This window comes from Polistes canadensis, unplaced genomic scaffold, assembly GCF_001313835.1.
Source record: "Polistes canadensis isolate GaletaPanama2010 unplaced genomic scaffold, ASM131383v1 scaffold_343, whole genome shotgun sequence".
Taxonomy (NCBI): Eukaryota; Metazoa; Arthropoda; class Insecta; order Hymenoptera; family Vespidae; genus Polistes; species Polistes canadensis.
The window spans coordinates 116,133-138,859 of NW_014569890.1; the positions used below are offsets into that span (position 1 = coordinate 116,133).

A 22,727-nucleotide genomic window follows, 5' to 3' on the forward strand; every position below is an offset into this window, starting at 1 on the left:
TATAAATAAATTGTTAAATAATGCTAGAATGGATAAAATTGAAGTTAACATGACATGTTCTACTAGTAATAAACAATGTGATACTACGTTAAAAACAATATCGGGAAAAACTGAAAGTTCCAATGAGAAAAATATGAAAAGATTAATCGTTAATAAAAAGAATAATTCTCAGAAGAGTATTTTTGCTACTAAAGTTTATGAAACGGATTCAGATTCGAGTAGGAGCGAATAAAAATAATTTCTTATATTAGAAAATATGTTTAATAATATTGTTATAATTATATTATTAAAGATTCATTTTCTAATAACAAAAATAAAGAAAGATAAAAACAAACGAACACAAACAAATGTTCTTTTAAGTTTACATTAAAAATATAAAGATAATATTGGGTTGACAACTAAGTGATTGCGGATTTTTTCGGTAAGTTATTATTAAAATAATTGCACTCGCTTTGTTGCCAACTCAATAAATAGCCTGACGTCAAGGCTTTATGTAATTTGAAATACATTGTTCCTACAAAATATAATCAAAATAAGTAATCTTGGAATACAAATATGAAAGAAATAATTTACTTGCTTTTATGTATATAAAGAAAAAAATTGAACATTTGTACTTATCGCATTGCTACACCTAGCACGTGTTGACCGGTGAGTAATAAATGTACAGTTTGAGAAACAGGACCGTCTAGTATGATCGACGTTGATGTAACACGTTTGAAACCAGCGTCATTAATTTCTCTTATAATATCAAAATCCAAATGACAATTTCCGAATAACGATGGCCACAACCCTGATCGCGTTAATATTATTTGTATCCAGCGTAAAAAATAATCTTTTGTTTCTGGAACGTGTTCCATAAAGATATATCTTCCACCCTAATAAAAAATATATAAAATCAATTAATTACATTTTGATGAATAGAAAGCTCAATTTTTGTTTTTTTTTTTTTGTTTTTTGATTCTTTTTTCATTTTTTTCTATGATGATATGATGAATGTATGTTTGTTTTATAGATTACGAGATATAATCGGGTGCTATCGATCATTCCCATTAACGTTACTCTTATTTGGTTGATTGTGACAAATTATTTCCATATTTCTTAAGTTGGAACATAAATGGCTTGCGTTCTTACCGGCCCGAGGATCCGTTTAATTTCATCTAAAGCATTTAGTGGTAATTTAATCGAACAAAGTGATCTAATCGATACTACAACGTCTACGTGATTATCAGGAATGAGTTTTAAATTACTGCCATCCCCGATAATGAGACGTTCGACGAATATATGTCCGAATTGCCAGGAATGATTGTCATCATTAAGGTACTCGGCCAACTTTGTGTTCCAATCAACACCGATAAAATGAGTATTGTCTGGATAAAATCGAATATTATCACCTGAAAACATTAATTATTTTATAAGCAATTATTCAGCATATTGTAATAAATAATACGTTGTTTATTTACGTCTTATTATTTTCTTCTATTGTTTCTGTGTATTTCGTTCAATTTGTTTTTGAAATAAAATTTATTAGCACCTTCTTATATATATATATATATATATAGTTTTGTTTTTATTACATTTTTTGAATATAATTATACAATAAATTTGATTACGTGTTATACACGATGGATAATTTTAATTAGCATATTTAAATATAGTGGTTTGCTATTTATAGTTTTATGGAAAAAATTTTATATATTATGTGATGGTTAATTTTATAATAGATTATATTATTAATTTTTAAAAGAAATTTAAGTATTTCAATTAAAAAATGATGCACCCTCCTTATACATACACTTGCTATTATTAATTTTTATTTCATTAACATAGGTATACATAGAAGGTAATGTATATATATATATTATTGTTAGAATGCAATTATAATTAACTGTTAAATAAATGTAAAATAGTTATGATTGTGTTAGCAACTACAAGTGTATTAACGTATATAAAACTAAAATAAATTATAATTTTCAATTATGCACCAGTTTTAACTCCAATTTCGAGTACGCGAATGCATCCCTTAGATCGAAGTGATTCGTCATTGGAAACAATAGTTTCAAGTATTTTAAACAATTCCTTCTTGTAAGGAAATGCAATTTCCGCGAGTTCCATCTCGAATCCAAGGAGATGCGCCTTATAAACAATTTCACATAATTTTGGCCATTTTCTAAAGATTATATAAATTAATATGATTAATGTTACAATTATTTTTCCGTATGACATCACAGTGTCTCTCAACCATACGTCACCGATACTCATGACTCGAATGAATGCTTGTGTTAGGTGTTTTATAAAAAAAAAAAAAAAAAATATTTGATATTAATTTGTCAATCTTGTTTTAATGTAACACTTTTCGTTCGTTCTTAACAGCATTCAACTATGCACTGAAGAATTTAAAACATTGATATAATATATGTTTATGCGTGTATACATATTTATATTAGAGAAAATTTGATAAGATAAAGAATACGCACGTCAGCTTGAATCGTGGATTGAAAGAATACATCTCAATCGTTCTTACAACTTTAAATTTTCTCTTTTCTTTTTCTTTGCATGATTTATCTTCATTATACGACTCTCCCGTAATATGCATTCTACTGATATGAATATTTTTTATTTATTTGTTTTTTTTTTTTTATAATAATAAAAATGAACAATGCACATACACACAATATGTATACATATTTTACATGTAGATATATACACACACAGTGTGTTGAGTAAATTTGTATTAGATCATATAATAATATCGAAAACAAAACATATGTTATAACGTGTAGGTTATTAAAAAGTCGACGTGTTGCGATCATTTGCATCTGGCATTACTGTGCAACATTAATTCAATATTCACAAATGTATTTCAATAATAATTATATTTTTGTATTGTGTTTTGTTTGTTTAAAGGAATAAGATAAAGTACAAATAAAATTATAATTTTTGCATTGAAAACGCACTTGTTGTTTTTCTTTCATTCTTTTTTTGTATTTTAAAAATCGAATACCCGCGACGACTCTTCTTATTTCTTTTTTCTAAGATTTTTGTCTTTTCTTTTTCTTTCGCGAGACAAGTCTTTCAAGAAGAAGTTGGAGGCCCTCGGGGAAATGCTAGCTCAGCGGATAATCGTTTTAAAAACGCGTTAGAGGTGAAATTCTTGAAGAGTATGGTGTATGAGGCGTAGCTTATTGCCGAGCACGAAGCGCATACTTGTTTTATCTCATCGATCTCTTTTAGAGCTGTGAAAAATATTTAAATTACGCGGCCTCTTTCTCTACCACCACTACCACATGAATCAAACACATACCCCCCTTATAACTAATTTTTTTATCTAAACAAAAAATATCTAAAGGACCCAACAAAATAAATCCAAGCGAGTATTTTGAAAAAATTGAACGAAAGAATTAGCCATCCCTCTGTTCATTCTCTCTTTCGTAACATTACTTCGAAGCAGAGTCAGCAATGATCGAAATTCTCTATCCGCTCGTTCACCCCACAGAGAAACAAAAAAAAAAAAAAAGAAGAAAACAAAAAGAAAAAGAGAAAAAGGTATATGCGAATCGGATTTAGTCGATTTTTTTCGAATCAACGAGCCATTAGGAAAACGGCCAGCCTCCTGTCCGCCCCAATGGCAAAAACAAAACGCCTCTTGAGTTCGCGAAATGCCTCTCAATCGTAATACAAAAACTCACGAAACCGTGCGATTTCGCAGTTACACACAACAACAAACAACAACGGTAACGTTGGGTGCTGCCTCCTGTGCACCACAGGATAACAGAATGGAACACGGGGTGTATATACATAATACCAGTCTGTATGATGTATTTTTTATATTCTACACTTCGAACAGGCTCGTCTCATTTCGTTTAGTTTCGACCAACAGCAGCAGCAACTCGTTCGAGCGGCTAAAAATCAGGGCTAACTTTTTGTTTGTGGTCACTCTTTTAAAATGCACTCGCTCTCTCTCTTTTTTCTTGTTTTACCACAAAGGAAAGTGACTTCATCCCTCCTCCCTTTCACCCTCCTTTTCTCTCACTCTCAATCTTTCTCTCTCTCCCAATATTAAACCGAACACGTCGAACGTATTTTCTCTAGCTTTTTCTTTCTCTTTGCTCGTTCACATCGTGTCCCTTTGATTTCTAACGTTCGACCCTCTCCTCTTCTCGTTACCACGTTTCCAAAACGCTAGACTATTGTTCTCTCTTTCTACTTTTTTATTTTTCTTTAATCCTATACGTTCTCATCTTAAAAATCTTTCGAGATCAAATTTTTCTTCTCGGACTTAATGGTATGCTATTCTCGTTGAGTTATTGGAGAGGGTTGGACAATGAAGTGTTGATCTTTTATGAATAATAAGATAAATCTGTAAAATTCTTTCAAATTTATTTATTTTTTTCCTTACATCATTTCAAATTGTTTGTACCTTTGAAATATTAAAGAAAAAAATTATATCGAAAGAACGGCTAGCTAGCTAGCTAGCTAGCTGGGTTGTTAGTAGTTGCAAGAACAAGCAAACACAATAAAAGAAAAAAAAAATTGAAAGAAGACTAAAAAATCTATAAAAAGAGTTCAAAGGGAAACTTTGACAAGGCGATGACGACGACATTGGTGGTGGTGGTGTTGGTTGGTGGCGATGGATTTAAAGTAAGGGGTAGGTATCATTGTTTGCAACGCTTTTCTTCCCTTACCGTGATAGAATAACTCTTTGAGAAGGAATAAAAGCACTACTCTATCGGGTTAGGTTTGTAAAGAAAGTAGAAGAGAGAGAAAGAGAGAAAGAGAAGCGGATTTGAGACGATCGACGATGGCGGCTGCAATGTTGAAGAAGAAATCCTACTGTGTAAGCGTACGTATATGTGTGTGTGTCTGGTTGAGAGATGCATACTCAAGGAACTCTTTTCCTGGAGTACCGCCACCGCAGCAAGAAGTCGCACTGGTTCCATTGTCTCCATTGTTGCCCGAATCGTAATCAATATTTTCACAATATGGCGCCATTGTCTCTGGCACGAGCGCGATGCGAGGGTGCTTCACGTTCGCCAGGAACTGCACTGCACTGCACTGCCTCTCTCTCTCTCTCTCTCTCTTTCTCTTTCTTTCTTTCTCTTTTCGATCCTTCGAGGTAAAAGGGCCACTCCCACTTTCTTCCTTATCCCTCCTTCCTCCCCTATTTCTTTTACTATCTTTCTCTTTCTTGCTAACCGTTGCAATCTACTTTCTAAACTTACTCTTCGATCTCACCTTCCATTTTGTTCAACCACTACTGCAACTCTGCTCCTCAAGATTGTCGCCCTGATTTTCTTCTTTTTTTTTTTTTTTTATTCGTCTACATTCATGAATTTTTCAAACTACGACCCTGAACAGTTTTCCATGGACTGGAAGATGTTTTTGGATTCGTTTAGAAATTCCTAATCTATTCTGTATCTCAAATAAATTGAATACTTTTATCAATTCTAAAAAAACGTAACTATAGTTCCAAAATATGTTAAAGATTATTTATTTCACACTGGTAACATCGAATTATTTGTAAAGAACTTTTCTATATATTTGAAACGATCTTTGGATTTATTCGAAAACCCTTTTGATCTAACTTTTTGAATAATACTTCAATGTCAAGGTTTTCTTTTGAAGTCAGAATACTTATAGATACCAAGGAAGGAAGGATCCTTTCGTGAAAGAAAAACTTCGCGTGGTGCATTATTATAAGAATGCAATGTTTGTTTGAATTTAATATAAGAATGTAAGAGAGAATGATAGACCACAGGAAGGACAAAACAGGTGAATAAAATGTACTGTACTTAAGTTCCAACAAAGCTTCTTGTTAGCGATAATATACCAATAATGATTACAATGATCCAAACTAAACAATTTACAAAAACGTGGCACGTGAATTGGAAAATTCTCTTCTTTTCTTTCATGATTTACGAGTTTTCTGTTTCTCTCTTTTTTCTTGATACCATTGTTCGATCTCGAGGTTAAATCTGGGATTCCTTTTCTTTGACAAATACGAGGCCACTTTGACTAACATTTTTTCCAAATATTTGTAAATCTACTAACGAGGTATCAAACATAATTCAAATCACAATAGTATCCTGGTAGGTCTAACGTTTCTAAGTTTATTTTAAAAATTTGTGGTTTCAGAAAAACCTCTAAATAATTGACGACAATTATTTTTCTGAGATGTTTGATTTTCAACCGTGAACACAATTTTAATTTCTTGGAAAAGAAATATTTATAGAAAGTTGTAGAAATAAATCGTACAAAATTTGAAAATATCTTCCTTGATATTAAATACTGTTTTATTAAAATGTTGCTTTCGTTAGGATTCTATTAGGTTGTCCCATAAGTTCCTACATACAAATCTAATTGCAAGTAATTCTAGGTAACTCTAAGTCATTTATTAAACTAGAAAACTGATCGAATTCAAAGTTCCAACGGTATTTTCTATTTTATAAGAATTTTTAAAAGAAATACGAGAGCACATTTTCAAAGTACGAACCAACCAGCCCGCCCAATTTTTCGAATGTCTTCCTCGAACGAGAGGCAACTGAGTTTTAGGGAGAGAAAAAGATGGATAGATAAAGGAGGAAAGAAAGAAAGAAAACGGATCCCAGATGCCACTAATTTTCACGATTTAGCCGTGACCGTAACCTCGAAAAGCCTCCTCTACCCTATGGAGATCTTTTTTCTTTTCACACCAACCTCCCTCAATTTTTCCAAAGTTCCCTTGGACCATCGTTAAAATGAATCCACAGCAATGGTTTATATCGTATTCAGGTGAATTCGTCACTCGTCGATGGGGATTTCTTAGCCGATAATCTATTTACTGCATGCATAATTGCATTCACCAAAGGGCCAATTCATTTTTTTCATCTACAACGAATTCTTCCCTTTTTTTTTTATCATCCCTTCATCGATATCCTCCGAGAGAAAGAAAAAGATTTGCAAGTACAATATCGAATTATTTTTAAACTAAAAATAAGATTTGTGTAATTTTTTATCAATAGGAATATACTACATTAGCCTGAATTTCGATATTTGATTGTATTCGATGTTATTTCTAAACTTTCCGTTTTATTTTCTTAATACTTACCAGCCAAAATAATATTATACTATTTCTATATTATACTACTTTTAGAAAAGAAAAAGATTGGATTTAGGAAAATCTTCTCAAACCTTCCCTCCTTTTAAACGAAACCCGACGAAATATTTAATATCCTCTTAACAACAGATGATTGTGAAAACCGTAAACGTACTATTGGTCTCTAGGGAATGACTCCTTTTTTCAACATTTTGTATGATTTCTGGATATTTGTTTCGCCTTGGTGGTCTTATTTTATAAAAGGATTAGGGTTGTATTGTCAGTTGTGGTTAAAATAATTTATCCTTTTTGAGGATTATTGATGAGTTTTTTCTTAAACCTGAAACGAAGGGGATATTTTTTAGATATTCATTCATTTTGTCGTCAAAGAAATGGCTAATATTTTCTTGCTTTCTAATTAAACACAGATTGGTGATGATAAATTCAAAATCACGATCATTGTCCTTTTATTTTTTAACTTGTTTTCATATTTGTTCTTCTCGTTTCAAAATTTTAAACCATATTCTACCATAAGTTTCTACAAATCCTGTCATATTTGGTTTACCTGTTCATCTAAGACGGCGTAGACAGCTGTCTAGTCCCATCTAATTGAATTATCCAGTTTCCGATTCGACGCGGAGATTTCCATTCGAAAGGGCCGACGAAAAGTCATGATGGCTAAATATTGAAAAACATGCCAGACTATTGTCCACTGAACATTGCGTGACTTGGTTACAGTATACAAGAATAGGAAAATGGGAGTGGTTATCGATTTGTGAGACACTTTGTTTGTCCCGTTCTTATATATTTATGCATTTCTTTCTTTCTCTTTCTCTTCTTTCCTTTCCACTTTGCCGACACATCTCTTTTTTAGATTTTTCCTCAAGATTTATTCATTCAAATGCCGATACTTTGATGTATTTTTCTTAGGACTCCATAAGGGACATTTTTGTCAGGGTGGGCCGAATAGTAAATTCCACAATATATATATATATATATAAAAATAAAATTGTTTTCTAGGAAAATGCGTTGAAATCAATCAAATGTTAGAGACACTCTATGGGGAAATAATTTAGAAAATAATTTACAAGGACGAAAAAAAGAGAGATGTTATTTTCAAATGCAACCAGTATAACCGGTGGCTTTTCTAAGCTTCGGATTAGCCTTATCAAGAATAAAAAAACACACGTTGTTGGTGTAAGGAAAAATGGGAGGGTAAAATGTTTGAAAGGAGGGTGATACCAGTATACTGGTGTGGTGGTGGTGGTACAGCAGTGTTCCTTCCTCCGAGGCTTTCGGTGCATAGCTGACAGAACGAAAGGAAGAAAGAAAGAAAGAAAGAAAGAGAAAGAGATAGAATACGGCCATTTGTTATTTGGCTTGGTGCGCGCGGTCCCAACAATGCCGTCCATTGACAATCTCTTCTTTACACATGACGCCGCGCACCACGACGTTCATGATGCTCCGCCCACGATCGAACTACAGAGGGCGCCGACTCCACCGTTCTACAAAAAGAGAGAGAGAGAGAGAGAGAGAGAAACTGAGAAAAATAGTCCTAAGACCACCACCTTGTGTCCTCCCCTTTTTCTCTTCTCCCTCTCTCTCTCTTTCCCTTTTTTTAAACTCCTACCAGTTATGAAAAGAGGAAAAATCTCCACAAAGGAAACCGTCTCCGTTACACCCCCTTAACAATTTTTCCATCCAATGTATACCTAGTTTAGTCTAAACCTATCAACAATATTTCTTCATAATTATTTAGGCTTCATGTTTACCAAAATTTTACATTTCCTTTTCTTTATTTTTATGTTATATGTAATTCAAAATATAAATTTTACAGAAAATATATATTGTTGTTCTCCGTTACAATCAGAAATGTTCCATGACTTCGAAAAGGTTTAGAATTACTGGAGATAATAAAAAAAATAAAGAAACAACAAACGGGTCTAATAATTGGAGTGCTAAAAGTTATTGGAAAAGTGGGAAATGTAGTAGCACAAAGATAATCCAAGTGTTCTCACGATCCAATACCCGCATTAGAGTTGGGGTGGGCCACTGTCGTCGTCTGGGTCACTCGAGGGAAACAAGAAGAGCAGATTCTTGGCTTCGGTAACTGGTATACACGCCAGTCCTTCTCATTATCAGCTTGTTAACTGGAGAATGATCGCGCGTGTTGTCTTTATCCGGGTGCTAGTCTCTCTCGGACAGGTTTCTAAAGTTTTCTTTCTCTAATAGCCAGTTTTCTTTCTCTTTCTATCACTTATAAATTCACAGAGGGTGGCCCTATTTCCTAAAGTCGGTACTTTCATCTTCTTTCGGTATCCTTTTTTAATGCCGACGAGTCCTTAATTTGTTCTCTCTTGGTGGTCTCTTTCCTTACTTTTTTTTTTTCAATATTTTTCTACTCAACCATTACCAACATTTTCATTTCCAGTGTTTTTCAAAACACCTCGTTCATTTGAAATCAGAAAAAATGTTTCCACGAAATGTCTAATATGCGAGATAGTTTGCAAAATCAAATAGAAACATGGAAGAGAAATATTTGTATTCGTCGAAGTTCAATAAAACGTTTCCTGTCATTGCTAGTTGAAAAACTTACGTGTTCTTCATCGATACACCAGGTGTTAGAATCCAAAGCTTAGGATCCAGAACTAATGGAGCCACAAATCAATGGCGTGCGATGGGCTATCATTACATTTTTCCTGGCACAACGTGTTTACCACAAATGAAACCAACCGACTACCAATCTATCCTGACAGATACATAGATAGGGGAAAGAGAAGGGGAAGTTGAGAATGAGAATGAGAAAGATAGAAAAACACATCGATGATCCACCTCTTCATCCCTTACGCATGATCGGTTGTATTGTAACAAGCGTTCCAACTCAGTTCCGTGCAAAAATCATTTGTTGAATTTTGTTTGCTTTGTCACGCTTATTGAAAGTGAGATAGAAAGAAAGAGCACGGGAGAAGGGCTGGGCAGGGAAGGGAAGGGAAGGGAAGGGAAGGGAAGGGAAGGGTAGTAGAGGGGGAATATGAAACGAAACGGATCCGCGTTAAAAGATGAATCGTTCGAGGTAAAATATTATTTCTTTCTCACCCTATGTTGCGTCGCACGTTTGTTCTGTTTTTCCAATTCGACTCGAACCCTTCGCTAACCGATTCTACGTTTACGTTATAAAATTAATCTGTTTTACCGACAAACGATTCTATCTGGGGGTAAAAAGAAGCGTGGGTTTCTTTTTTGAGAAATCAATCAGCGGGGGAAAAAAAGGTGCCGCGGTAAACAAGTCACAATGTTCCACAAAAGTCGTCCACGGCGGCGAAGTTAAAAAGGAACACGGGAAGAAGATCGATCGAGTTTTCATGGAATTATTTCGTTTGGGTTCTATCTTCTCTTTCTTCTTTTTTTTTTTATGTGGATAAAAGGATGAGAAGGAGAGAGGGGGAGATATGCAACAGGAGTTAGGGTGGTTTGTGGTATATACCACCGAGCATACATGTCGTCCTATTCTGATATGTGACAAAATGTGTGATACCACCGACTAAAGGAGGAGAACAGTTTCTCTGATCCTGCGCCGACACACGTTGACAATCATTTTCTTATACTAAGTTCTCCCTTGTACTAGGTATCTACTCTTCATTAGTTTTTTTCTCACATTCCCTAACACTTGTTTGTCGTAACACAGTTTGTGCATTGTAAATGGATACCTGGATCAGGTACTGAACGTTTATTGCATTTGAATTGTTCGATTTGAAAGTGCATAATTGATTCATTCGAATTTGCAAGCTTTTTTTTTTAATTTTGTGTCGTTTCTTTTTTCCTTTTTTTTTTAAGACGCGTGCTATTTTCCAAAGATAATCGCTATTAGCCCTCATCCGCTTACGATTATGGCTCTATTATCGTTCGGCATAGTGGAACTCACCTAAAGGGCAGTCTTTTCTCGTAGCCGCGAGCGTGCTACGATCTCTTTCCATCTTCTTTCTTCCTTCTTCTCCCTACAGAGAAAGAGAGTGCGGCGTGACTGAGAGAATCAGGGACCCGTTCGTGTGATTAATGGCACGTTCAGGGATACCACTTAGTAATGTCAACGACTATCACTCTTGCCCAAACAAATTTCTTTTTATTTATACCTCATCCATCGAACGATTCAATTAGTAACTTTTCAATCGAACAGACAAATGCTAACGAAAATCATTCACATTTTTATTCCTACTTTTTTTTTTTTTAACCTACACAAAATCTCGAATAATTTTAATAGAATTTTCAAACACAAAATAGAACCGTTAGACATTTTACAAAATATTTCGATCAATTCTCAATTTGTTCCCACAAGAAGAATATAACGATACTTCAACGAACTACGATAATTTTATTTGTTCGGATCATTAACGACTTAAAGCCACCAGTTGGTTCTGAGCTTTCGGCTCTTTGGACTCGTTTTGGCTCGTTCCGACGCTTTGTCGACGTGTTGTCACCAATTGTCGCGATCTGCGCCCCACGAGTTTACACACAACAGGGTGACGTGCAGTTTATGCGATTCCATTCCACATATCTTTCTTTCTCTCTCTTTCTTTCTCTCTCTTTCTCTTTATCTCTTTCTATTACGGCCGGTTCTTTCCCTTCCACATTTTCTTCCCTTTTTCAAGTAGAAGAGATCCTCTGCGTCCTCGTACATCATTGCACTTTCGGCATCCCTTCTTTCTACCTCGACCCTCCTCTCCTCTCCCCTCACCCCTCTTTTGCGGTAGGAAATGCTATTGTGCGAACCTAAAGTCAAATCGGATGCCTCTCTCATACACGATGACTCTATTATCGTTCACTCGAATGGACCAGCAAACCGAACAACTTTATTCCTATGTTAGCTATCATGCGAAATCAAAAGAAACAACTTTATTTGATTTTTTTTTCTTTTTTTATTACTCACTAGGATTACTACCGGTTATTATTCAAACTATTCTCTGTGTGTTTAACTGTTTGTAGAAATTCAAACAGTTAAAAGTTGTTGCGTTTAAAGTAAAGCCTATGTTTGAATATTTAGATTAATATTTGTTGTTGCATACGACACTATTATAAATGAATCCTTCAGTCGAATTATTTCAACTGTTGTGAGCTAAATTTAGGGTTGATAGTGTAGTTAAAAGTTACTCCAATGTTAAACACGTACGTGTTAATTTGTTTTCTCATGAATTTTTCGAGATGCACATTTGTTTATTTTATTGCAATAATTGAAAGATGTTATAAAAATGTGTTGGTTATTAAAAAGATAGGAACAGGAGGGTTGGTTTAAAAAAAAAGAAAAGAAAGGAAGAAAGAATGAAAGATTTTTATATACGAGGGAATCTCATCCACACATCACACCACGAGTCTTTTTCTTTACAGGGGCAAAGCCGCAAACAAGCATACAATAAGACACGCATCTCGATTGTCGCGTCACAATAACCAACACAATACGGGCAACAATTGTATCCATCAATGTCGCGCCATCATCCAACACCGTATTTCGTGCCCTAGTGTAAATTAGTCCTGCAGGATCGCGTGACGCATCCTGTGGGACGATCTCGCATGTCATTCCCAGTTACGAGTACAATGCCATCAAAAATTCTCTAGCGATTAAACCATTCCTCGATTCTTTACTAATACAACGTTGTTAGAAAATCTTTAGCCTATTTATTATAATATTATCATCATGATCGTTCTAATCATCATTGACGAATGTTTTACAGAACGAATTGTATCTTCAATTAAAATTCTATGCTTCATAAACTTTTGATCTAATCGCGTTTGCATCAGTTAAATCAACCGAGGAATCGTTTTTTGTTGTTGCGTATATACCTCAAAGAAAAAAGTAATTCGAGGAGGAACCTCTTCGAAGGTGGGCTCTTAATATAACGTTTCTTTCGAGCAATCTATTAGCACTCTCTTTCCCTATTTTTCTCTCTTCTTTTCTATAACAAAGCAAATAAAGCGCATCGTAGAATGCGTTTCCTTATTCTCTCGTTATGTCGATCTTACGTCGATCTAACGTCGATTCTTACAAGAAAATACGAGATTTCGGAGTGAGGATCCTACGGAATTAGGTGGTGTCGGGTTTACCACCAACACAACAACGACCATAATCATCTATTTACGATACATTCTACCTCCTACAGCTGGCGTAATCCAGCATCGAAGGATAATCTTTTACCCATGAGTGGCTCGTGCAACCTAAGACCGTTGCAAATTTCAAGTGCGAATGCTTCACTTACCAACACAAATACCATCATCAAAAATCTTTCATTCTCTTCCCATCTCCTTAATCTTCCGTTCAATACAGATTTCCGTTTTTCATAATCAATTACGCGTGAGAACAACAAAAGAAGTCTAACCTTTCTTTCTTTAAAAACCAACCCAAATTGTTCGTTCAATCACCAACAGGGGATAGTTATTTATTTTTTTTTAAATTTGGCTTTAATCAAACAATTAAATAACAAATCAAATGGTTCAAACGTTCATAGAAATTTTGGACAACAAAATCATCTGCTTTACTGATACATACATTTTGAACAAATGCACCAATATGAACAATTGAATAACAACCTACTCGTCTTTCTAATCTCCCAAAGGTTATTCCGAGCAGCTTGGATTATGCATTGGTTGGTTGCATAAAACCAACCAACCTTCTCATCATTCCTTCTTTCGATTGATGTCTCTTTTAGATATGAGTTACTTTACTTCTGTTGGTAATATGATACCGAAACTAGCAAAACGACTCCCCTCTTTATCTTGAATGCCAATAGGAGAAGAAGAAGAAGAAGCAGAAGACAACAATAACAGAAAAAAAGTGCAAAACCTGAGTCCTAGGACCTAAGTTCCAGGACCTTCGTGGGGCCCAAAAATAAGCAACGACGGTTGTTGTATTTGCTCAATTTACAGTTACATTATTCCATAATGAAGACCCCAACGTTCCATCCCACCCCTTACCACCCCTCGTCCCTTCACTGTTCTTTTCTTTATTTTTTTTTGTACTTTCTTTCTTCTCTACCTTCTCTTCGATTCTTTTGATAGTAGTCAAAAATGTAGCAAGAGAGGCAAACTAGGCAGACAATAGAACTCTCAAAGGGATTTAGCGATAGAATTGTTCTTAACAAAAGGGACCACGAGGTTCTCCTCTTTCCTACTTGTTTTTGTAAATAACGTGTAGAAAATATGTTAAGAAATATTTTCCTATTGGCTCACAGGCAAATTTGTTCATTTTTTGTATTTTTTCTTTTATCTTATATAAATATTTACTGGAGTCAATCTTTTAGTTTTAAAATTAATAATGTGCATAGCTATGAAAATATTTCAATAATTTTGGAATTATAATATTAACACAAAAATATATACCGTTTAAACAATATATATAGTAGAACAAATGAATATAAAACTATGCACGAATTAGAAACTATTTTATTCTTTCTAAAAAAAAGCTTGATTTTTTATTATACTATGTTTCTTTTTTATTTTAGCAAGAAATTCTTATATGAAATGTTTGTTTGATCACGAGCCAAGTTGAAGGGGATAAAATAATTGTTTTTTAAAGTAAGAAAAAGGAATGTTTTTGATAAGGATTTAAAGAAGGAATAATGAAAAAGAAAGAAATTCTTTTCGAATACGAAAGGATCCATGACAAGTATTGTTTTTTATTCAGTAATAGAATATTCATCTAATCCTGATGGCTCTCCCTTTTGCATTTCGCTCAGTTAAACTCAGGAGCTTAACTAAACTGTAATATGCCTCTTTGTGTGTTTCGAGCCTAAAATAACACCTCTTGTGGTCTACCTGATCAATTTTTTTCTTCTTGTCTATTCTTTTTTTTATTCTTTATTTTTTTCAATTGAGATCCCCAAATTTGTTCATCATATTCGTTCGTATGAACTTCATACGATTCGTACGAACGAATTATATAATCATAATTTTACGAATTCCATTGAGATTCACTTTTCCTTCTTTCTCTTTTCCTCTCTTTTCTATTAAAATAAACAATCTATTATCTACAAGAGCACGAACTATAATATGTTATCTCGTGCTCCGTCGAACAATTATTTTATCCAGGCAACTAGGATAATCCAGAAAAATAACACAAGGGATCTAGGGAATGAGTATTGTTGGAGCAACATGCACCTCAGGCCTGTTTGCCAACTATACAAACAATAAACTCTACCATCCCAAAATATATTTATTTTTCTCTTATTTTCTATCTCCTAAGAGACCCAAGTAAGGCGGTATTTGCATAAATTTATCGAACTGTCCTATGTGAAATTAGGTTTTGTTTTTAAAGGATTTTTCGTGTTAAGACAAAAAGACAAAAAAAAAATTGTTTTTAGCGAAGAACGTTTGAGTATTTTTTAAGAGAGAAAGGAGGAGACGGTGTGGGGCAGAGGTGGGGTAGAATTCATGGTGATTCTCTTTCTCTTTCTGTTTGATTTCGTGGAGGAGGCAACAGCGAAGGCAGCAGTAACGGCTGCATTTGTCATGATTAGCCCTTTTAGTCACGGTGACCCGCCATTATGCGCGTCGTTCGAACGCACCGTGATTCTGCATCATACGTATACACATGCTTCAAGAATAAGAGTGTGAGATCAAGAGAGAAAGAGGAAGAGAAAGAGGAAGAGAAAGAGGAAGAGAAAGAGAAAGATAGAAGATATATCCCATAGTAGAGATCATTCGAGTTATTTAACGCGACCGGTGTTGCTTCTGCCATCTTATTTTCAGCCCTTCAACGATCTCTCTTATATCATCTTTCTAAGATATTTATATGCATTTCGAAAACTTACTTTGTGTGTGTATCAATCATTAATTTTTTTTCTTTATTCAAATACTTCTCATTACTTTTTGATAAATTAAAAAGGAAAACAAAAATGTACAAGTAGAAACATTTCTTTAATTTCTAATTTTTTGAAAATATTGGAGACTTTGTCACCAACGAAATGTATCTTGAAAGAGCTGTAAGACGATTGAAATTGATGATAGATCATTTTTGTAAAATAAAATAAAAAGATAGTTAAGCATTAAGATAAAGAAGTTGGGTGGGTTATTCCAGCAGACTTTGAGTTAATAGATACTTCAATATTATTTTATCTGACAGTGAGTAGAAAGAGAGATGGGTGGAAAGTTGGGGGTTTGAGGAGAGGTGGAGAAGTGCGGTCAGGCAGAAAGCAATTTATCAATTAGCGTGCCTGTTCGTCGGCTGTCAGGACGAACCTCTTAACGATTCGATAATTACACATTTAACGCGATCGACCCACAGCTGTGCGAGCAACGCGAACTGTCTGACAGGTTCGTTTTCAATAACCCTTTCTTTAATGATTCCCTTTTTTCTTTCTATTTTTTAGCTTCTTCTTTATATTTGTCTTCCTCGATCGTTCGTTTATCCCGTAAGAATTCCCTTTTTTTTTAAATAATATTTAGACAAGCTTAAAATAGTTGGAAATCATGCAACTGTTTTTTTTTTAAGGGAGAGAGAGAGGGGTATAATTTGCAATATTTTATTGGAGTATGGTAAAAGTTGAAAATCAGATCAACGTTCTTGGATTTTTGATTATTGTTATCTAGCTAACACCATCCCTTACCATTTCACCCCCTCCTTTTTTGATTCAGGTCTTCTCCCATAAGGTAACCCAATAACTACGAGGTACTGCATATCTGCACATTTGTATCGAACTTATGGGGTTTTCGGGTCGTGGCCTCTTTGTTGCACGATCATGTTGTTTCGCTTCGTTATTGCTCCTCTGGCAAGGTTGCTACTTCTACAGACACATGTAACGTTAGAAAGAGAAAAATATCCTGGAGGGTAGTTTTCCATGGGCATATGGTCTGGTATCGAGTTACTGGACGTTTGTCATCATCAGAGTATTCATTGTTCCTCAACGTAACTGCAAACTTTGGGATATCATAAAAACCCATTCGAAAAAATGATCTTACACATCTTCTAATGTTTTTTTCTTTTGTCTTCAATGAATTTTTGCCACGATTATTTAATCATTTTAATCAATTAATGTGTAAGTACAAACACAAATCGATAATGGTTATACACTAGCTTATATTTTTGTATATAAACTTTGAAATAATTTTATATAATTAATCTAAAAAAAGTTCTAGGTTTATAGTTTTATAATTTCAATTGAAAGACCGGTTTGAAGGTTTCTGGAAAAAGTCACTCACTTTTATAATCAGCTCACAATTTTTGGGCCCACCCTTACCCGGGGTTGTAACGTACACTTTTGGAAATAATTTTCTAAGGTAAAAAAGGGTTGAACAAAAAAATATATATCATGGTTATGACCTGCTCGAAAAATGAATGGCTGACCCTATGACCCTTTCTTTTGCTACCTGGTAGTATAAAAAAAAAAGAAATACCTTACGTGTAACGCGATCGCGGTTTTCGACCCAAAATCGAAATCAAATGTGTCAATTATTACGCGTAATCAAGCGAGTAACTTTCTTCAGGATTTAACGTGATTTTTTTCTTTCTTTTTTTTTTATAGTACGGGTTAGAAATTTTTCTTCAAGCATTGACCCTATTTTTTTTTAGGAATATAACTCAGGTTGTGGTGGTCGATTTGGGACAAATTGCAGCTGCTGTCATTCCGCAATACATTTTTGTTCCTTCTTTATTCTTCCCTATCGAATTATGGGAGATCGTTTTCATCGTTCGAAAATCTTCGACTCCTTTACAACCCCAATTCCCTAAACCATTGAAAACCCCGAATATTGGTTCGATGATTTTTAATACAAGTCTTGACTCTCATCAAAAGAAACGATGAAGAAATTGATCCTTACTCTGGGATTATTCCGAGAAAAAGTAGCCTAACTAAATAAAAAACGAAATTACTTTCCAAACGATTCAATAATTTCCCCACCTTTATTTTTTAAGCACTCTTGATTATTTTTTTCCTTTTTTTATGGACTTCAGAATTAAAAATATATGAACTTTAGTGATCTCAGTTTTCTAACAAATTATTAATAGCAATTTAAAAATGATTTACAATTAGTTAAACATAAAAAAAATTTGATAAACTTTGAAAGAAGATGTTTACTGAGTCGGACATACATTTTTTTTTTTTATATAAATAAATTACTAACTAAATAATTGTTCTATTTTAATAGATATAATGAAGAATCATCATATAATTGATCATAGTTCTCAATAATGACTCTATGAAGCAATGAAAGAGTACGATAGTCATGCATTCCTTTTAAAGATTTTCAACAGCAATTAAACTTTAACTTGGAGCCCACATTAATAACGTGCTATAGTCTACAGGGTGCATAGATGTAATTAATCTGTCAGCTGGTATTTCTTTCTCTTTTTCTCTTCATCTTCATCCGGTACTTTTAGAGTCTTAATTGAATTTAAGAAATTCACTTCTGAGTTCTGCCAGTCATAACATTCAACGCAACGAGTAAATCTACTTTACCGAATTTATTGAAATAAATATGAAGAGCAGGGTTTTGAAGAAAACTGCTTCTGAGATCTAACAGTTATTTTTGGATTTCTAACTTTTCTGGACTAACTGAACTGGGATTTGAATCATGGATCTTTCACTACCCAGGGGCAATTGTTCAATTCTTCTACGAATGCTTATTAAAATAGTTGGACATGTTTGTCCCACAATAATAACTTTTCTAAAAAAGAAGCAAATTATAAAACACAATAAACGAAATAGGCTAATGATATTTTTTACTAACGTACCATGAAAATATTCAGTTTCCATTATTTTGTACAACTTTCACTGTTATTTAATCCATTGAAATGTACATTCAAGTTTGATGATATTTTGATTCGAAGAGAAAATTTGAAAGAGAGAAAGTAGAAAACTTTTATTTAAATGAAAGGTTATCGCAAGGGAGTAAATAGTGAACAACAGACAAGGGAAGAGAAAATGAGGGAGGATGACCGCCTACGAAATCGTAATTGTTTTCTTTACGGTTTTTTACATTGTAGCGTAGATCGAATCTTTTAAAACTTTCCCAATGTGTTTAGAAAAGAAATAGTGAAAAGGATTCTTGATCAGGTATGGCAGTGATTGAGAATGATGTATCATCGAATACGTTAACTTCCGTTTGCATGATGTTTCTAAGCACATACTTTTGAGGAATCTTTTAACTCTTTTATTATTTAAATATTCCTTAGAAAATTGACTACATATTTTTTAGTTTGAAATATTTTTGGAGCTATGTAACCAACGTTTCTACAGGTTTTACTATAGCCAACTGTTTTGTTCAAGTGTTGTTAAGGTTTTGATTCTTTCGTTTCCTTTCATTGGATTTTATTAAAGTTTGCGCGAGTATTTATGAGGATTAATTTATTTAAAAATTACCGTCTCGTGTTATAAACTCTAATAAACGATAACTCTAAAAACGATTTGAATAATAATAATAATAATAATAATCAATATTTAAAAATATCTATACCAATCTATAGCAATCAATCAAATCAAATCCATTTTAAAATTGTACCTCAACCATCATGTCCTTCATTTCCAAATCTAAGAACACGATCGAGGACTCAACCGAGGGTTCGAGAATGAATAAATCGAACTCGAATACATTTTGACCAATCGATTGTTCCTTGCTCCAGTTCGTCCCTCGGGATTTAAGAAAAAATCCGCGAATTCGTTTTCTTCTTCATGCTTCGCGGATAGAAAAAAAATGATGGAGAGAGGGAAACCAATCAGATATAATAAAACTACATGGAAAGAGTTAGATCTCGTAAATCTCATCGATCATAGTAAGTATTGTTGAACTGGACACTGTCGTGAAGTTTGTTTTGGCATCGTCGCTGTAGGCGGGTTTCAGGAACTGTTCGACTTGTTTTATATTCGAGTTTGATGTGTCTCCCATAGGATAACTTATATCGATTATGTTCAAAGATTTGGGTACACTCTTTATCATTGACAATCTTTAAAATTTGTTCAATGGCCGACAGTAGTTTGATTGATAGATTGAATAGTTCACAAATTTTTATGTCAAATTTTCCTCCCTGTTTTCTTCTTCTTCTTTTTCGAAACATTTTGATCAATTTTATTTTAAATATTAGTCCTAATCAACCAATTTTTTGGTCTTTCATTCTCATGTAGACGCCATTTTGGTGACGTTACACTTTCTGAGCGGAATGATTAAACAAAACGAAAGGTAAAAGACGTTTCCTCTGTTTGTTTTAGCACAGCAACACTTGTACTCGAATAAGAGAAAGAGTAGAGGAGGAGAAAGAGGAAGAAGAAGGGAGGAGAAAGGTGTTACCTTTTCGGAACTTGACAAGTTCGGACAACCTAGAATTAAATCGTCCACTGTCCTCCCCTAAGCAACATAATTGCAACATCGATGAGAACCAACCAACGCCATTTTAGTTTCTCCAAACACACAATGGAAAGTTGTCTTAATCGGACATAGTATATTTGCACGTCGGCCATCTTGACCCTTTCGAATAATTATGGTTGACAAGTATATCCGTTTCTTTCCCCATAATTTATCATTATTATTATTATTATTATTAACATTTTGCACTCGAGAGATTACTCTTGGTCACCACTTGGTTTAATTTTTATTTAGCTTTTATTTGAGAAATACGACTTCAAGAATACCTTCAACAATACTTGCGTACAAAAAAACAATCTTAAATACGTTATCTACATGTAAAGTATTTTATATATATAAAAAAAGAGCAGTTTTCCTACTACGTTAGTGACAGAAGACGTATTCATGTAAGTCGCATTTTTCGAGGCAACTCAATACATGTTGCAACATATACTGAGTGTCCTATAAGTATACTTAAATACATTTTGATAGTTTGACGTTTTCTTAAGAGGATTACGTATTACCCGCATTTTTGAGGAAGGTGTAAAGGGACCACAAATAGTTAGCCCTGACGATACCTAAAACTGTAAGGAGATTAAGTGTTAACTCAGTCCTACTCTTCTTCATCTTCCTCATTCTTATCTTATTTCCTTCAGGAGACGAACGTTAGTCAAGTATAAGAAAAAAAAAAAGTAAAATAAAATAGATTATAGCGGTAGGTTTGGGTATAACATTACCTTGAACCACGCTGATCCTTCTACATCTTGCATGGAATGAAAAATATTATCATCTTCTGAGGGATTATATCGAAGGATAATATCCTTTCAAATGTCAAACATAAATGAGAATTTTTCGTCGAATCGAAAAGTAAGATCACGATGATGATAATAATGACTATTATTATTATTTCTTTTCTATTTTCTTTCTTTTTTAAAAAAGTACTGATTATTAATATTATTATGATTATGGTATTGGTCATGGCGATAATATTTCTGATGGTGCTAGAGTAGAATTTGAATTGATGCGAGTGAGTGAACCTGTCCTAAATAATAAAAAAAAAAAAAATAAAATTGTAGGCTAACACCTCTAGAAGGGAAACCCTTTTCTGATAATATTCTTGAGAAATGTCAGTTTCGTTGACCGAAACGAAAAACTGGTGTATCATTAAATGCTGTTGTACGGGGTTATTATTTGGTGAGAGCCTTTCTTTAATCCTTTTTCTTTTTTTTTTCGTTTCTTTCTTTCACACCTTCTAACTTACGTCGATCAAATTTTTGAACGCGTCGAATTATTATTCAAAACGGACGCGAATATAATTGTTTTGATCTTTGAGAATGATGAAGAAGACGCTGATATCATCGAACGGTGTATCTCACACCTGTTTTTTTTTACTCGAATCATTTTTCATGGCTACCTTTTGGAAGTTTTTTTTTTTCATCTCATAATTGTACACTCTGACTCAGCTTCTTCCAATTATTTTTATTCACTATCTTTCTTTTAAATGAATACATAAATTAGATCACTTTTGTGTCATATCTTTCATATAATTAAATAATAAATGAATAAATCAATTTTTATCTGAGAAAAATAATTCAATTATTATTTCTTTTTAAAACCAAAACCCTACACATCATATAAAAATTAATTTAACACTTTATAACAAAACCTACAACCTTTGAGATACTTTAAACCCACCATGTATACTATAATAAATTATACAAATACTATAATCTCGTTCCTAGTAGTTTAAACACACAAACTCTCAAATTTATAGTCCACTAGTTCCTAACTAAGCAAAAGATGAATATAACCTTTACCTTTTCACGTTTTCCTAGTCGTAAAAATCAACGAGACGCGATAGTTTATGATAGAAATAGAAGAGGCATGCGAAAAAAAAAGGAAGGGTTAGCAGTTCAAAACAAATCGTTAAAAATATCACATCGTAAAGTTTCACTTCTAACCAATAAAAAAAAGAAGGAGATAGAGAGAGAGAGAGAGGGACGAGGGGGGCCCGGGTTTTGGAAAAAAATGTATTCGCGGAAATTGAAACTCTCTCGTCTTCTTAAATTGTGTTCGGTTGTGTTCAATTTTTACTGTTGAAAGGAGAAATTTGCTTTACGAGCCGCCATTTTTCTTAATTTTTTTTTATTCTCCTATATGGCTTAATTCTTTTATTTATTTATTTCTTTGAATGTTCTTTTAGTTGGATTATTCGGCACGTTGGTTGCATTGTAAAATTTTGCTTTACGAGGAGGAGACGGTTTTGTTGGGTCTGGGAAAGGAATAACTCGTGTCTTTCTGTTTGTCTGTCTACCAAAATCTTTCTACCAACTACCTC

At 33.7% G+C, this 22,727-nt stretch overlaps 1 protein-coding gene across 1 annotated transcript; it reads right to left on the reverse strand.

Moving 5' to 3' along the window:
* Window positions 1–591: 591 nt before the first annotated feature.
* LOC106791799 (methyltransferase-like protein 7A) lies at window positions 592–2,836 on the reverse strand. Its single transcript, XM_014757731.1, has 3 exons — window positions 1,983–2,836; window positions 1,132–1,391; window positions 592–875 (listed from the first exon to the last, which is right to left on the reverse strand). The coding sequence occupies exons 1-3, from the start codon at window positions 2,257–2,259 to the stop codon at window positions 615–617; spliced, it is 798 nt and encodes a 265-aa protein (XP_014613217.1). The 5' UTR covers window positions 2,260–2,836; the 3' UTR covers window positions 592–614.
* Window positions 2,837–22,727: the final 19,891 nt, after the last annotated feature.

Coding starts and splice junctions, on each gene's coding strand:
- LOC106791799 (XM_014757731.1), bottom strand. CDS start 2,259: ATGAGTATCGGTGACGTATGGTTGAGAGACACTGTGATGTCATACGGA. Junction 1,392..1,982: donor CGAAATTGGAGTTAAAACTG/GTGCATAATTGA, acceptor TAATGTTTTCAG/GTGATAATATTCGATTTTAT. Junction 876..1,131: donor TTAAACGGATCCTCGGGCCG/GTAAGAACGCAA, acceptor ATTTTTTATTAG/GGTGGAAGATATATCTTTAT.